The sequence below is a fragment of the Leuresthes tenuis genome, unplaced genomic scaffold (genome assembly GCF_036924035.1).
Source record: "Leuresthes tenuis unplaced genomic scaffold, fLeuTen1.0.hap1 SCAF_22, whole genome shotgun sequence".
NCBI lineage: Eukaryota > Metazoa > Chordata > Actinopteri > Atheriniformes > Atherinopsidae > Leuresthes > Leuresthes tenuis.
This window is the reverse complement of record NW_027325376.1, coordinates 12,129,122-12,146,465: the sequence shown is the minus strand read 5'-3', so window position 1 is coordinate 12,146,465 and position 17,344 is coordinate 12,129,122. Positions and strand designations below refer to the sequence as shown.

Genomic DNA, 17,344 nt, shown 5'->3' with positions numbered 1-17,344 from the left:
GAGTCTTCTTCAATGTTAACATTACAGTGAATGAAAAGAATGATCAAATGTACAAGCACACTAGACGGAAACAACACTGACACCTCGACACAGGTTTCACACAATCATTCCTGTGTTAATTTGTGTGCTGACAAGAGACAGTGCAACAGCATTATTGCTATTATGAGTAGCTGCCAACACTTGGAAGCGTGAAGTGACTGCGGAGCTGTCATGTCTCTTTCTCCTTCTCCTTCTCTTTGTCCTCTAGGCATACCCTTCTCTGAAGCCCCTGGCATCATGGACCAGAGATCTTTGCCAGCGAGTCCATCAGTTTGCACGTTGGGCAGAAACGGTCCAGCCCCCCATTTTGTTTTGGTTGTCCGGCTTCACCTTTCCAAACGGTTTCCTCACCGCTGTGCTGCAGTCCTCTGCTCGCCAACGCAACGTGAGCGCTCACACATAAAGTCCATTCATGTTAATGATATGATTTTCTAGCTGAGTATTAAAGATGAAATATGAACATGTAAAGAGGACACTTCACAGCACACAGACACACATTATAACATCTGGAGGAATGCTGGTTTTCAGAAATACTCTGCTGTAACCCGCTGTAGGGGTTTGGCCAATGCACCCTGTTGAACACTTCTTACTCTTTCATGCACAGACAGTTAATTAATCTCCACTTCCTGCAGTCAGTTACTTCACAACGCTCTGTGTTGTGGGTTTAGACCTTGACTAATTTGACTGGTAAGTCATTCATGTCAAGTCGAAGTGATGTTTTTTTTTTTGTGCTGTTCTCCCCCCACTGTCATTGCTGCATTTAATGATGTGTACTGCTGTCAGTGTAACTGCATCATTGGGATGTTTCTAGTAAAGATATAGGCCTCCAAGTATTTATTGAAATGAATTTAACCCAAAAAGTTTAAATGTACACATACATTACCACAAGTTATGCTGTGTATATCTCCAGCTTTGTCCATTACTGTTGATGAGAAGGCATTGTTTACTAGCTTCTGTTGCTAACTCGCAGCTACCTAGCTAAACAGTTTCTGTCTCGGATCAATAGAGTTGTTTTCTATATCTACATAGAGAGCTAGAGTGTTTTTGGTATGACTGGAGGAATAGCTTCACTTTGTTAGCATTTACTAGATTAAATTTCACACTGGAAGCCCAGATTTTGATGACAGATAACGTACATAAAGACACCGTATGATGTAAACTTGTGTCATCGACAGCCAATATGACAGCATATCCCCAACCAATGTACAAACATACATAAACTAAGTCGACATGCTGTTGAAGCTCCTTGCTCAGGGTCTGACTCCAGTTCAAACTGATACAACTGCTCGGTTGTGTCAGAGATAGCTACTTTCTGTTTGAAAACTTCTGTCATTGCAAGGAGAAGCTGTTGCCTCTCTCAACATCCCAAGCAACAAGCGCAGGAAATAAAGGGAGGTGGTGGGGGGCTGAGTCGTTGCTTACTCTCCACCCCCTCCAAAAAGCCTGGTGTCAGGAGAGGTGTTTCAGTAGGGGTAAGAGAAAGGCCACTGAGCTTAAACCAACAGATATTTTGACCTAACCCTATCTCATTTTTTTCAATAAGACCTCAGAAAATTGTGTCAAGTTGGAATAAAAAAAAGAAAGGCGGTGGCATAATATGTTACTTTTAAACTGAACTTCAACATATGTATATTTATTAATCAGACTGTTTTTTTATGTATTAGCTGGATATTTTTCATGTTTTTGACCAATCGATATTTTAAGCTTGCAGCGAAATACTTAAATGTCTTATGGCCCGTTTGGTTGTGCCTGTAGCCATTTTTAAGTCACTGCCTCATTAAGGCAAAATAGAGGCTTTTGTTAACCCGTTGCTGTTCCTCTTTGACAATTCATACAGACCAGACAGAGTGGGATCAGTGCCACATCAGTGTGTGCTTACACAAAACACACTGGTGACGCAGAATCAGAAAAGGTTGAGTGGCTAGAGTGGCGTGTTCTGCAATACTTGCTCTCTCATACACAGATAGAGTTGTTTATTTCTACTTCCCACCCTGGCTTAAAGGCTTGTCGCTGGCAGATCAACATTGACAACCCATTTCGCCTCTGTATTTTCACACGTTCACAATCATCAGTACCAGCTTGAAAAGATCTTGTGTGTGACAAAACAAGACCCCTGTGGAGCAATGTATAACCCTAACCTGGTTGGTAAATTAGTCAGACCCATAATCTGTAGAAGCGGTTGTAATTAGACCAAAAATTCCTCGTAACCTTCCCATGACATACGGATTTTTTTTCATGATATACACTTTTATTTCACCAGGTAAAAAAACTGTTCATAATAAAAATTGTAACAATGTATTGCTGTAGAAGTGTACACATGTAAAAAGAACTTTTTGAACATTGTTGGTGACATCCATATGTTGTGTGTGCTTGTAGATCTCAGTAGACACACTGTCCTGGGAGTTTATCGTGTCCACTATTGATGACAGCAACCTCGTTTCCCCGCCCAAGGTGACTCCCTGTACACTCATTCCTATTACCATAGTGATTTTCATAAACCTGCCATCAGACCACTTCTTCAGAGCCATTTGCTTTCAGGCGTCAGTGCTGCTTTCCACCCATTTTTCATTTCTACTCTGTGTTTTGTCCACCTGAAAAATTTATTTTCAATGAAAGCAGCACTCTGCTTAACCTCTTTTAATGTCCCACCCCATCATATCTCTTGTCTGTATCATCTCAGTGCTGTATTATCTACTTCAACCCCCCCCCCCCCTCTTCTGTGTGTCTTTTTCTTATGTTAACATTAACCTTTTTTCCTCACTGCTACATCATTCTACTCCTTTACCTCTACATTTCCCCCTCTCCTCCCCTCTACTTCTTCTCACTACCATCTTTACCATCTTTAGCTTCTCTTCTCCAGCCTTCCCCACTGTCCTCCATTTCTCCTCCGTCCATCTTTCCTCCTCCTACTTCCTACTACCCTCCCTAATGTGTTTATTTTTGCCCACCCCTCCTCTTTCTTTCCACAGAAGTTTTTTTTTCTAAAGCCTTATGCAAAAAGTCACCTCCAAGCAAGTGTTTGTTTGTTTTTTATTTGCTTGGCTGCTCCATACCTGTCCTTCCTGCCTCTTTCCCCTCCAGGATGGAGTGTTTATCAGAGGTTTGTACCTGGAGGGGGCTGGTTGGGACAAGAAGAACTCCTGTCTGGTGGAAGCTGAGCCCATGCAGATGGTCTGTCCGATTCCCACCATCCACTTTAAACCAGTGGAAAACCGCAAGAAGATGTCTAAGAGTGAGTTGTTTGGGACTTTTTTGTCAGGAAATTCCTTTTATCCTTCCACCAACGCTCTGTTTTTTTTTTTTTTTACATGTTTCAACTGCAATTTTAATGTGAAATGATTCATCTGGGTTCTTGTTTTGTCTGTCTGATGTTTCCGTGTGGTTTTACTGACTCAACTCCATCTGTCTCTCTTGTGTGTGTGTGTGTGTGTGTGTGTGTAGGTATGTACCTGTGTCCATGTTACTACTTCCCAGTGCGTGCTGGTAGGGCAGGCCAAGCGTCTTTTGTGGTTGGAGTTGAACTCAAATCTGGAGCTGTGACTCCCGACCACTGGATCAAGAGAGGAACTGCTCTTCTCTTGAGCCTGGACAACTGAAACTTTGAACAAACACTGATATACTGACGACTTTTTCAAGTGATATTTGTTTATTTTACTTGTCACTTTATATGTGTAGCACATGTTTTGTCATTCTTATATGTGGCCTTTGAGTTTTAAAGGACAGAAGACTTCACTTCTGAATGAATGTGGTCTCACACAGTTCTGGTCGGTCTCTTTCTCCTCTCTTTCTGTTTTGCTTCCATTTTCTGGTGTGAGCTGACCCATGATGCACTCCTCTCTACAAACTTACATCAGTCTTTCCATGCTGACTCTCTTTTTACCCAACTCAAACACAGACACACACCACCATCCACACACACATACGTAGGGGATAGCGTCCTACTGTGAAGAGTTATGTTTTACTGGAGCGCTTCTTTGAAACATCTGACTGCTTGGTCATACAAATGTTTGAGTGTGAGCTCGTTCAATTCCAAGTCTGATGAGCTGCTTACGAGTTATCATCTATTTTATGTGAACATACCGGCTTTGACAATCGGAATAATGTATCAGTTTAGAGAAGACTGAACTGTCAACATAATGCGATAAAATAGTAAGCAAGTACTTACCAAATGCAGTATGTTGAGATCTTCATCTAAGCTACTGATCAATCCATAGCATATCAACCCTCACTTTTGGTCACTACGATTTGGAGTAGTGAGAATGAGATTGCTGATTTAAACTTGATGAATTAGTCTCTTGTTTAAGGCTCTGAAACAGAACTAAGAACTCCAGACTTCTGTTCAGAGCTTGGAATTAAAGTGTCTGCTTCTTTGTGTCAAAAAGGCCAGTGAAGTTGGTTTGATGGCCTTCATTTGGAGATGTTTTTTGGCCTTGCTGATTGGGTGGGCGGCCCTGAGGTAGACCTAGTATTTGGGAATACTTTTGGTTTACCCCAGGAGGAACTGGAAGGTGATGTGAGGGAGAGAGACACTTGGAATACCATAGTGAATTAGCCTATTGCCACTGCAAACTGACATTGGATAAGTGGAAGATGGATGGATGGAAATACAGGCTAAAAGCAACACAGCCAAAGGTTTTAGGTGCTGGTTTTCATTATCGTTCTTGTTTCAAACTCTCATAGAAGAGGCTTGATGTGCATTAGGGGACATAGAAATAGCTTTTCAAATGATGTGACTCGCCAGCTGTTTATGGTCGGAGCTGGCAAACAGTAAACCTCGATGACTGACCGGCATCTTCCCAAACATGATATAATATCCTAGAAATTCCTCGAGATGAACGTCATTTCTGAATAAAATCTCCATTTTTCTTTTGTGGTCCACAGCTGTTGTTGTTTTATTTTCTTTTTCCCTGAGGTTCATTTCCAGTCAGGACAACGATGCAATTACAGCCACAGACAAACCAGTCAATGGAAACATGTCAGATTCTCATTTCTTTTTTGCGGCTTTTCAAAAGATTACCTCAGATTTGCTTTGTTTAGTGGTATAGTGAATGGAAAGTTTTGTTTTAAATGTCCTATTTTAATTGATACACTAATCTCTTATCCAGAACTTTGCTAAGGATTTGCATCACGAGTTGTGGTAAAAACTGAAGCACCTCAAACACCATGGGTCAGATGTTAAGTTACCTCGCGAAACCTACAATCCCTGGAGTCATGTCAATGAAATAAGAGAGGAGTTGTGGGCGAGAGCTACTGTGACTTGTGAAAATGAAAGGCCCAAAGGAATTACTCTGGCTAGTTAGCATATCGGTTCATGAGTCTAGTTTAGACAGGTCATGGTTCATGGTTGCCTAATGTAACACTCAACAGCAGCGCCGAGAAAAGTGCAAAACGTTTGATGGTTGGATGAAACTAAGGTTCAAGTGTTATTGAAAGAAACACTGCAGTGTGTTGCGTCAGGATTAGGGGAAAGCTCGCCTTCATCGAGGCTGAGATGAATTCCCAAGTCATCTCACAGGAATTTCCCAGCAATGACTCTTTACCAGGTGTGTTCAGTGAAGAAACAAGACTTTCACTGTGCTGTTTCTCTAAACACGCTGCATTTATCTGGACTTCTGATTTAGTCGAAGATTAGTTCACATTTTAACGTAGAAAAAAAACTCCTGAAAGTTTGCATACATTTCATTGTACATTTGCACGGGAGTCAACATTATACCTCTTCATTGCTCAGAGAAGTTGATGATCACACAGTCACACAAATACAGATCACAGTACATTCATTGAATGATGGTCTGTTGCTACTATTTTGTCATTGGTTTAGCTCCCTGCACAGAAACCTACTGTGAGCAACCCTCATGCGAACGCTGCAGTTAATCAAGGTGAGCTGAAGGATATGTTTATGCAAATATGCATCTTTCTGAAGCCTGTAGAAGAAGAAAGCAGGAGGCAGTGACTGAAGGAGAAGTGAGCTCATTCAAACAAATGAATTCTAATGAAGCTTCACAGACGAGACGTTTGGAGTCGCTCGGTCGGCGCTGTGATAGAGGAGGCCTGGACCTCCCCACCCTGAAGGGACTCAGCCCTAACTCCAGAATAGAGAGGAGGAGAAGAACAAGAGAAGGACCCTGGAGAAAGTGAGGCAGAAGAAAGAAAGATCCAGTAATGAGAGAGGGGGAACCGGTGAGGGTAAGAAGGGGGGGGACTGCAGTTCAAGGTTGTATTCAGAAGTGAGGATTGTCCTCCTCTGAAAGACCAAACACGGACTTCCTCGGCTTTAAGAGCCTCTTTATCAGGCCCAGGTCTATGTGTGTGTACACTGGTGGTCTCTAGTTGGGTGGGAGACTGGGGGAGGAAGAGGAGGGGGGGTGATTGAAATTCAAATTGGCGTATTCACTGGTCTGGTTGTGACAAATATTGGACCTAATCTAAAGTGAACTAGCATGTAAATGTGGTGTGGAACCTCTCTACATGTGTGATGTAGCATGAACTCCTCCTGTGTGAATCTGGATATGTGTATTTCATGATAATAAGTTCCTTTCCTGAGTGCTGGAAACCATCTCTGGATTTCCCATTTATAAAGGAAACCCCAAGCTTATCTTGTAGAAGCACAATTATAACCATTATAGGATAAACCAGAGGAAGTGCTTCATCACATTACACCATCTGTTGAACATAGACTTACTTGAATTAAACCGACATGAATGTGGAGACTCCCTGACAGCACCTCATGCTCTCCGAGGAGCCAACTGAATCTCATCTGGCCTGAATGGGTTTGCCTTGTACTTTAATTTGATTTCCCAGCATGTCTGCGACCCACTTCTCAGTTTCTTGAAAAGTTTCGGGCACCTGGCAAGATTACCAGAAAAAAAAAAAAAAAGCACAACTTTTGATTCTTCAAGTTGCTGTTGGCAACCTTAAGTACAGCAGCTCGACTCTTGAACCTGCGATTTACACGAGGAAAACATGGGGTCCACCGCTCTCCATTGAGTTAATAATGGAATTTGGGCAAGTAGTACAGTGGGTTTGCCAGTGAGTATGGAGGCGGGGCAGTTAATGTCCGAGACTCTTCCACTGAAAATAAACCTGCATGGGGGGAAGAGAGAGAAGAAGAGAGAAAGGGAGGGAGGGAGGAGGAGGAAGGGAAAGAGCCTTTCAATAGGGACAGAAGGGGAAGAGTCTCCGTTTCAATAGAATAAAAACTGCGCAATTTCTTTATGGACTCCCTGCTCGGATGGTGCTGGAAAATTCCTCTCTATAACACGAGCCGCTGTGCTATTTTCTTCTTCTTCTTCTTTTTTTTTTTTTTTGGTGGGGGGGCGGGGGTCTGTGCCCATTGCTACCCGCGCTATCTTTTGGAGTCCACACCAGCTTTCGTTTCATTGATATATTTATTTATTTTCAGAGCCAGCTCAGAGGAGCAAAAGAGCTGTGCAATCGTTTAAGGACGGCGATATGACTGTGCAGATATGCAACATCAGTGATGGGTCCGTCCGTCATGCCTTGCCCATGGGCGAACGCAAACACATTTTCTCTGCCGGAGCTGTGATCTGTGCGGCGCTCCCCCGTGCCGAGATTTGCACCTAAACGCGTTATGGATGTTGAATGGGGGCTCGGTTTTTTTTCTTTTTTGGGAGGGAGAGGGCTTTTAGGGGGGCTGCGTCATCCGCGGCTGGACACGGAGATGGACTGCTGTGCAGATTTTCCACTATAACACTGTTTTAACAGCAGAGACTCGACTCGGCACCTCCCCGGGAGATGTTTGGATTCCGTGGAAAAGGTAGGGATAAGGCACGGTGTGACTCTATTACACATATTGGCATGTGAGGCTGCACAACCTGTGTTATCTCACTGCAACAGAAAAAACAACATTACGTGTAGTGTTTTATGTCTGGGATCAGTCTTAAAAAGGACGCGATAACGGCCAAAAATACAAGCCGTGTGAAGAAAACTCACTGCTGGAGTCTAATGTCTAATATTTTAATGAATTTTTAAAATGTTTTTCGTGATGGAGTATTTAGTGGTTGGCCATTATATAATAGCTAATAATGGATTAGGCCAACTTTACATGAATAAAGGTTCAAGTTTAGTCACTGCAAAGGTTTCTGACTGTGTTTCTGACTGAGGTTTCGTCTTCTGCGCACAAATTATCACTAAAACTGGAGTTGGTGATGTCATGTTTTGTACGGTAAGGAAAGGGATAGTTTACGGGAAGGAAGGATCTGGAGTTGGTGATGTCGCAATCGGGCTTGTGTTGATCTCGTTTAGCACATTTCTACGTTACTAAAAAGGCGATGAATCGCATCTGTTGATCTGGTGTGCAACCCTCGATCGTGATATATATTGATAATTGTAGATGAAATAGCCCCTATCTAGATGAAATGCGTGCTTGCTGATGTTGGAGGAAGGAGTGTCGCATTTTCTTTCTGAAATGTCATGTGGTGAAGTTGTGGCGGGTTCTCCACTATTTCCAGGAAGAGCGTTTGAATTTTCTTCCCCTGGATTTTTACTGTCTCCACCCCTCTGCTTGCTGTTGCCATCGCACTTCGACCTGTTGCCACAAGATGGCGACCCAAGACCGTGTGGACCGGTCACTTCACTGTCTCTGTCCTCCCGTGCCTGTATAAAATAAAATGTTTTGTTCAAGAAGACTTTGTCAGACTGGCTAACGCCAGGTGAACGTTAATTTATTCATGTATTTATTTAATGATGGTTTGCAAAGTTTTTGGGTTGTTTCTGGGTAGATTATGTGAATGCAAAACGCAGATCCAACGGTTTGGGTATAGTATTGGGTATATTACCATTTTTGGTTCCTACAAAAGTCCTCAATATTTCAGTTATTTAAGCCACTATCAAAGATGTGCACATAGCACACATACATCTCAACTGTTGTTGATACATAGTATGTAGCTTAAATTTCCGAGTGTGTCGTTGATGTCCCACAAGCACGAGGAGCAGCGCAGCTGCAAAAAATTCAAAACTAATTACGGACATTTGTCACCATTTCTGGGAACACTATAGACGTTAGAATGTATTCTTACAGTTTTTCTAACGTCTGCAGGAACTTTTTTGGAGTTACATTTATTAAATATTTTATTTTATTTATTGAGTCCTCGTACTGGGAACGACTGGTGTGGCAACAATTATTGAAGAGTGGGGAGAAATGCATCTTCAGGTAGGCTAAACAGTTACTGTCCAAATGTAATTGTGTCAAAGTGAGCTAAGCATTTGGATGTGTTAAGGAAGTTGTTGAAGTTACTTTGTTGTCATTTGCTGTTTGTGAAACATGCCGGTCAGCGATGACATTTTGACCACCAGTCTAAAATTGAGTTGGTCCTCCTCATGTTGTCAAAACTACTTTGGCCAGTCAAGAACCTCTTAGGGAGTCCTGAAGTGTCTGCTAATGGGAAGTTAGCAATAGACCCTGGGCTCTGTGGGTTGTGGAGTGGGGTCTTTGTGGAGTGGGGTCGCTTCCCTAAGATGCCATCAGGTTGATATCAAAGGAGTTTGGAGGCCATGTGAACTCTTTGTGTAGTTTTTTGCTTTGTTGCCAAGTGGATTCTGTTGTGCCCACTGAGTGTCCATGTGAATGTCAGGGTACCAAGTATTGTCTGGTTTTAATGTTGTGGCTGATCAGTGTAAGCATATTGTGATGCCTAGATTCAGTGTACCGTGCATCTGTGTTTCATTACAAATTCGAACCCCGTTACTTATCATGGGATGGATGTCACTGAAACCAGTGGCGCTCACAGGCGTCGGTATATTCCCAATTTCTATCCATGATTTTATTTGAATTCTTTTTAAGCGGTCCGTCAAGCAAAGAATAAGCACCCTGTGTTATAAACATTGATATGTAAGAATGCTCTGCCATAATTGGCCCAAAATGGGCAGTAGTATTTGCACATAGTCACATATTTTCTGCTGCTTAAAGGAGGAAGTTTCAGTGTGAAATAAGTGACTCAACCTAAAAGACAAGAGAAACTAACAAGCAGTGGCTCAACTCTATGAGAAGTGGGTTTACCCTGCACTAAAACATGGACTGAAACCTTCTCTCTTATCTGTGTTTCTGTCTCAGGTCTATTGCTAAGCTCTTCCGAGAAGTTGTTTAAGTTGATAAATAACTACTATATTACTATAAGCTTTGAGTTTCAGGCTTTCACGCTGCAGCTCAAACGTTTTTGAAACTGCAAGAGTTTGTTTCGCCCTCTAGAGGGTGACGTCCTCACAGCCCAACGCTGCTCTGTGTCTCAGCTTTATGAACAGCAACTCATCTCTGTCAGTGCAGTGCTGAGAAGACACGCTGTCTTCTATGAATACATGTTCTAACTAAGCACAGGAAACCCGCTGTAGTACCTCAATATAACCTTTTATTTTTCATCTGTCACTAAATGGGTAAATGTGTGTCTTCCCTGTTCACAGACACGGTGAGGAACATGGCCAGGCATTGCTGCGCTGTGTTTGAAGAGCCACCGGTGCCGGACTGAAGTCAGAAGGTGAAACATCGGCTTACTTCTTGTTTGCAAGTACTGGCAAACACATCACAAGTCCAACCTGACAAAATGTCATGTTGTCATCCATTAGAGATGGTAAGATGATAATGTCTAATATTTTTTAATGCTTGATTTAAAAATAGTTTTTTTTTTTTTTTTAAGGCCTCCATCATCGAACACTTGACTTTTTTTCTTTACTAGATAAACACTAAATTTTCAATAGTTTATTTAAACTAAAGCGGTGTCAACTTGTTAGATTGAAATTATTTGATTTCAGCTTCATACGATTTAATTAGTAATTCGAAGTTTTTTTTAATGGAATCAACAACATGCACATTTGAAGGTATCAGAAAAAAAGGCAGAAAAAAAACAATGACGAGAGACTAATTGCTCAGATTCATATCAGCTCCGGCGTTTGCATGCTGACATGTTTTACCTGCAGGGGAACCATCTGCATCTGTCTGCAGGCACCCACCTGCTCAGGAAAGACATTCTGACCCTTTCTCAACTTTAAGCTGCCTGCACAAAGTCAGTGGTGACAAATGAGGCATGCATGACTTCACAGTTCAGCCCAGCTGTACATTTATCTGAGCTTTTTGTAGAACAATGACATGTTTGCAGAGCTCAGATATGTTGCAATGCCCAGCCCGTTGGTGGGATATTTTAAATGCACTTACTGTGTGATATTGTCCTTCAGCTTATGGTTTAGAAGCACTTCACTGAGAGCACATGAACTGGTTGAGACATGTGAAACACTGCTGATCTAGGCTCAAATGGCTTCTCAGGCCTTGCCCCTTTCATCTGTCGTTCTTCCTGCTTCAGCAGAGAAAAACATACTTTTGACTCTGTTTTCCTTGAATGGATGAAAATCCTCTTAAACTGCACCCATTAGTAAATTCCGTTATTTGTGGTCTTTATTATACTTTATTTACCTTTTCTGTCTGTAACTGGCCGGCATTGGCTTGTACTTTTGAAGTACAGGGTGTGTTTGGGTTCTGTTGCCAAGTATGTCCCCTATAAGCATGGACTGAACCAAAGTCAGTGTTACTGATTTCTTTTGTGGACCCACATATTTAAAAAGCTTCCTTTTTGTTCTGGCCTGTTTTGGACTTTCTGAGCCCGGTTAATAACTTGATAATAATATTTTTCTTAAGCTGCCAACTTGCCTATAATTTACTCTGTTGTTTTTAGTAACCTCCTCCCTTCTGTAAAGGCTCTGCAGGTTTACTTAATGTCCTCTCAATTACTGAAGTCTAGAATATAACGAAAGGGCTGTCAGTCTTTTGTAAATATGCCTTCTTTTTATATTTTGGTGGAGGGATGACTGTTTTACAAATTGAACACCCTGACTGAGATGTACAGAAATTTAACCTAACACCAGCTCTGTTTCGTTCTGACACACACACTCTTTCTAACATATGTCTCAAACACCCCCACATTGTTCCCACTGTTTTGATCTGCCGCTTATGGACAAAGACACATTCTCTCTAATGCTTGTGTCTCCAAGGACCCCCGCTAAGCCTCACACACCTGGGTTTTTCTAGCCAGCTCAGCTTTATTACATACATTTACAGCTGGCTGTGAATCAGATCAATTACACACATGAGCGCACGTGAAAATATCCATACAATCCTGCTCTAGACCAAGGAACAATTCATAGTGGCAGCATCCACAATGGCGAGCTTATTGGGATTCTGCAGACACACAAGTGGTTCTATTTATGCCATATTTTGGGTCAGCGACACTGAAACTTCCCACGTAATCAGTCTACTGTCTTTGTGCACCTTTAGTGAGACGTTACAGAGTAAGTCTTCTGCAGTCTCTCCTTAAAATAAGTGCCCCCGTCGCTGCTTTGTTTGGTGTGTTTTTCTCACTGGGAGATTGGAGAACAACCTGGTGGACTATTGTGGACCGGTGCAGATGATGATAAAATTCCCAACCTACAGATGGACGTGCATTTAGTCCTGTCACAATTTATTTGCTCACTAACACTTTTGGATGTTTGCAAGGACATATTCATTGGGCCGAATCTGAACAGAACAGTGCATCCAGAATGAAATTGGCTGCTTCTGTCCTCTTCTTGTTGTTCTGATCAAGGCCTACTTTGGTCTCATTTTTCAAAAGAATGCTGTTGGCTAAAATAGCATCCCTCTTCTTGAGGGTTATGGTTTGTACCTTGTGGTGAATCCTGTGTTTGTGCTCTTGAATCTTGAAATTCTAAGCTCACCTCACGAAGAGTTTTTTAATCTTGGCTGGATGTTGTAAAATGTTCTTTAGATTAATTTATTCATTTAGTTATTGTTGTCATGGAAAAGATCTGCCACCGTTGTCCTCTGAGGCTTCTTTATGTAGCATTTATTTATTTTCCTCTCAGAATGCGACGACCCAAAAGGTTTTAGTCCACATTTCTAGAAAAGTATGGGTAAGGTTGAACAGTTAAAAATAAAATTGCCTTCTATAATCTTTTTGAAAAAGTTTGAAAAAGTAATGAAATTAAGTAAAATGACAGGAGAAATTCGTAAAGATTTGTAAAGAACAACCATGATGCAATAAGAATCTGATTAGGCTTAGACTAAACTCTGTTCACTAAATACCCTCCAAAGCTTTAGATACTTTATGTAATGTAGTCATCATCTTGTTACATAGAGGTTATAGCATTTTATTACAGTATGTTATACTAATACAAAGTATTGCTTTACTATCCAAGTTTGTAACAGATAGAGTATTGCTGTCAATGGCTGCTTACTCTTACCCCTCTGTTCTCATATTTATCTGCACAAATTCCATTTAGAACAACTGGATGAAAATAATTGAGCAACACTTTGAAAGTTGCGACCGCATGGAGTTGTGGGATTAATTTATCTCCTTTCTTCCATTAAAGATGGTCCAGTGTTTTTTCTTCTAAAGGAGATCATGAAGAAACCACTGAAGCTCCTTTCCTTAGAATTTAGGGTATAACAACAGCTCTTATCATGACTGCTGCTTCGATTCTTCTGGGTCATTTCCCTCCTTAGCAGAAAAAAACATTTGACTGAATTCCATGACTTTGGGCAAATGACTTGGCCCTACCAAAGAGTGGGTGTGCCTTTTGCTTTGGGGATCAGAAAGTGTTGGTCCAAAATCATTCCTTTGATAAATACACGTCAATACTGGTAAGACGAGCCTTAATTTCCCCCCAAAATGTATAAAAAAAACTTTCTAATCAGTGCATTAGTACACACACACGGTGCTATTGGACTGTTTATTTGAGGAGAATTTGTTGTGGCTCCTTGTTTTTATGTAATTATTTGCCCACTCTGTACTCCATTTTGCTCATAAGGAGCCTCTTAGCACCCCAGAACAATCAATGTTTCTCAGTGTGTAATAGCAGTGACTGAAGCGCCCCATCCTCACAGAGACTTGATAATTCAGTACATTTTAAATGATGTTGTCCCTGCGGAGTGAAGACCTTGTGCACCCTCTGTGATCTTCAGGACCCTAGATTAGGAACCACTGCTGGAGTTGGTGCTCCAGTGAGTTTTGAAGCCTCCCGTTTGGACACTTCAGAACATAAACGTGCGTTTATGACAGGAGCACTAACTTTTCACCCATCTGTTATATTCAAATCACTGCTGATTGGAGCCAGAGCTGATAAATACCCACAACTACTGCAGAGTTGCCCACTGAAGATAGAAGCCAGGTGGTTGCTAGTAATAAAGCAGCTTCAAAGAGGATGTTGTTAAAAAGAAATAGAAGGAAACTGATTACAGCTAAATGGAGAAGAAAGAATAGTGTAGAACCTTTAGCTGTAATTTGAACTGCACAATCTGGTCTTGTCATATACGGTGTTTTAGTAAACCGTTTGTGGTTTGGAGGATGTAACTGATTCAGCATGCAAAGATGTTCTGAGGGCTTATCCTGTGGATAAACTTACTGTACTTGAGGAGATACTTGTCATTTCTCAAACTTGTATGTTACACTTAACATTTTTTCATTACTGTCAGTTTTACTTGAAGCTACAGTATACACTTGATAACTGAAGTGAGCGCTGAATGCTGGCGTCGGTCAGTCAGGTTGTAATTGAGTGTCATGGCCTTGTCTACAGTCACTACAGTATGTCACATTATTTTTTAGAAAGCTTCAGAAGCTTCTTTATGTACCAAAAGACCTCATTTCAGTCATGTACCATAGATTTTGTATGTCTGCATCTGATAGTAGCCTCTTTGTGTTGGTATGATTCCAGAAAGTCACCTCTTAACACTAACAATAAATCTGAAGCTATGTTCATGTCAGAGCTTGGCAGCACCTTTAATATCAGGGTTTTGATGTTGGCTGGTTCTAGGGGAAGTAATTCCATATGGAGCACCTGGGACCAGTTTTGTTAGTTGGTTTATTTGGACAGAGATCTAGTTTAAGACACGGTAGATGAGTGACATATGTTCAGCTGCTGCTTTGCCAGGGTCTGGGAATCTACAAGAAAAGCCACAATCCCACAGGCTTTAAAGAAAGGCATGAGTCAAATGTAATGTTTTTGTTAAAAAGAGGTGTGACTTTGCTATTTTACTGATAAACCAAAGTGAATGGAGAGCATTGCAGTTTATCGAGCTTTGGGAAACGATCCAACTTACTTTAAGGAGAAATGCCTTTACTGAGCTGTCTACTTTTGATCTGTTCTGCAATCAGGTGGTGGTCTGAGGGTTTTGGACAGGACATTAAGAGTCTGCTTCTTTGTCTGCATCTTTTACCTCCTCTTTCTTTTAAACGCTGTAGACCATGTGTCATCCACATGTGGAGGAGGCTCAGAGAAGGATTCTGCTTTCATAACATAAGTTACAAAAATATTCTCTACCCGAGCCTCAATCTGTTTGTAATTAAGTGTAGATTTTTCATTTAGCCAAATGTCCTTTTTCTGTTTTCTCTTTCTTCATGCTGCTCTTACCTGAAGTTCCATAAAGGAATGTAAAACTGTCTCAGACCGAATGTAATGATAATGAAAAGGGAAAAAATTATTTTGTTTCAGATGAGAACAGATTTGAAGGCAGGATATGAAGAAAGATTCAGAAAGAGAGGTGGCAAGAGCTGAGTCAGGATGCCTGGGGGTTGGACGGCAGGAAGCAGTGGGTGAGGAGGAGGAGGACAGGAAGCAAAGGGAGGGGGAGATACTCCTCTTCATCGCCCTCCTCCTTTTCCTCCTCATCTTTCTCCGTCATCATCAGCAGTGTCATTCAGGGAGGAGTGGTGTAGGGAGGAAAGAAGGAGAGGTGGAGCTGACATCATCCACTTCCTGGAGGTCCATGAGGGTGTATTGCAACATTCTCCACATCTAAGATTTTAACGATCACATTTCCACCGTCAAAGGACTTCAAGGCTTTTAGACAACAGCTGGCAGAGAAACGGTCTGTGAAAAGACATCCAGAGCTTAAAAAATAAAACCGACTTGACGGAGGGAAAGGAATGAGATGAGATGAAACAAAGGGGTTGTGCAGACTCTGCTCTTTTGTCTTTTAGGTTATGTAACTTTGATACCAGATGAGGGCACAGAGTTTGTGCTTTCATGTGAGCGCTCTTCATCGGCTGTAGATATTTGTCTGTATGTAGAGAGTGACAGAAAGCAAAGAGGAAGATACAGTTTTGTACATACTTGGATGTCTGTGTCTGTGGAGGGTTTTCTGTTGCTGTATACACCTGTTTCAAAGCCCCCACCCCTTCCCCTTCCCCTCTGTGGTTTTGACAGCAGTTAGAGGAGGTGGGATAGTGTAAGATTAGTGCAAGGTGTGGTTTATTACTTCTGCTTTGGGGAAACGGTATATATTCTCCCCTGCAAACTGAAGTAGTTTTTTAAATTGGCCTCATTGAAAAGTGTTTTTTGTGAGGCAACAGAGCTGTTTTGTCCCAATACCTTGAGGTCTTTTTGCATTTTGTGTGTGGAAATGCTATAACAATTGTTATAAAACATTGCTGTGAATTTAACTGTTAGTCCTTTCATTTAAGATTTTTTTTAGTTTTGGCAAACTCTTTCATTGTTTGCTTGATGTAGACCAGTAGTTTGACCATTCAGAAATAGAGTAATGAAGGACAAGCTTCTGCCTGCATCTGTTAGGGTTAAATAACTTGTTGCCAGTGGAAACATGTGAATGACTGCAGTATTTTTTCAGTGGGATGCTCTTACTTTCATGCTTAGAAAATCTAAGTGGTGACATTTTCCCCAGGCAGTGTGTATTCAGTTTCATTCTTCCTCACTGTTTGTTTAATATCAACCTTAAAAAGTACTTTGTTAGGTTTAGGGAAGGACTAAAGGGTAACCGATGCATTATATCAATGGGGGCCTAACGAAGTGGTAGTGGGCCTCTGTGACCGTATGTCACCTTTTGTGAGAGTATACATACTGTAACTCTTTTAAAAAATTGTTTCACTTATTTTATACATTTGATCTAATTATTGTTTTAGTGCTTTTAGAGACGTATCATCTTTACTGGTGGCATCATTATGAGATCACAAATGAGCCTGAAATCATCTGTGTGGCAACAAATAAAGCCAAAGACCTCCAACTGTGAAATCATCTGTGACCCGTCAAGGAACGTTACGAGGCCTTAGGTAATGTTACACAGCATTCCAGAAAACACTGTGGGAACTAGATGAATACATCTTCTCACTCCTTACTTCTCAGGCATGCAGAGTTCTCATTAATTGTCAAATCTGTGCCTCCTTGGTTCCTCTATCCTCAGTGCTCTGCCTGCGACCTGGAAATTGCTTTCACCAAAGCATTTTTGATGTCTACATTTCTAAAATGTCACTGGAGCAGAGAGGGGAGAGGTTTGTCAGAGGAGCTCTGAGAGAGGATG

The 17,344-nt window shown here is 41.4% G+C and overlaps 2 protein-coding genes across 2 annotated transcripts in view; both read left to right on the top strand.

The window, feature by feature from the left end:
- Positions 1 to 4,114, top strand: part of dnah2 (dynein, axonemal, heavy chain 2) — a 66,708-nt gene extending 62,594 nt beyond the window's left edge. Inside the window, exons 87-90 of the mRNA XM_072376170.1 lie at positions 248 to 424; positions 2,416 to 2,490; positions 3,121 to 3,271; positions 3,481 to 4,114. Of these exons, the coding sequence (XP_072232271.1) occupies positions 248 to 424; positions 2,416 to 2,490; positions 3,121 to 3,271; positions 3,481 to 3,635 (558 nt within the window). The 3' untranslated portion in view covers positions 3,636 to 4,114. The remainder of the gene's footprint in view (positions 1 to 247; positions 425 to 2,415; positions 2,491 to 3,120; positions 3,272 to 3,480) is intronic.
- A 3,256-nt stretch (positions 4,115 to 7,370) lies between these two features.
- Positions 7,371 to 17,344, top strand: part of kdm6ba (lysine (K)-specific demethylase 6B, a) — a 94,102-nt gene continuing 84,128 nt past the window's right edge. The window contains exons 1-2 of the mRNA XM_072376088.1: positions 7,371 to 7,813; positions 10,453 to 10,619. The gene's annotated coding sequence lies outside the window, so the exon portion shown is untranslated. The remainder of the gene's footprint in view (positions 7,814 to 10,452; positions 10,620 to 17,344) is intronic.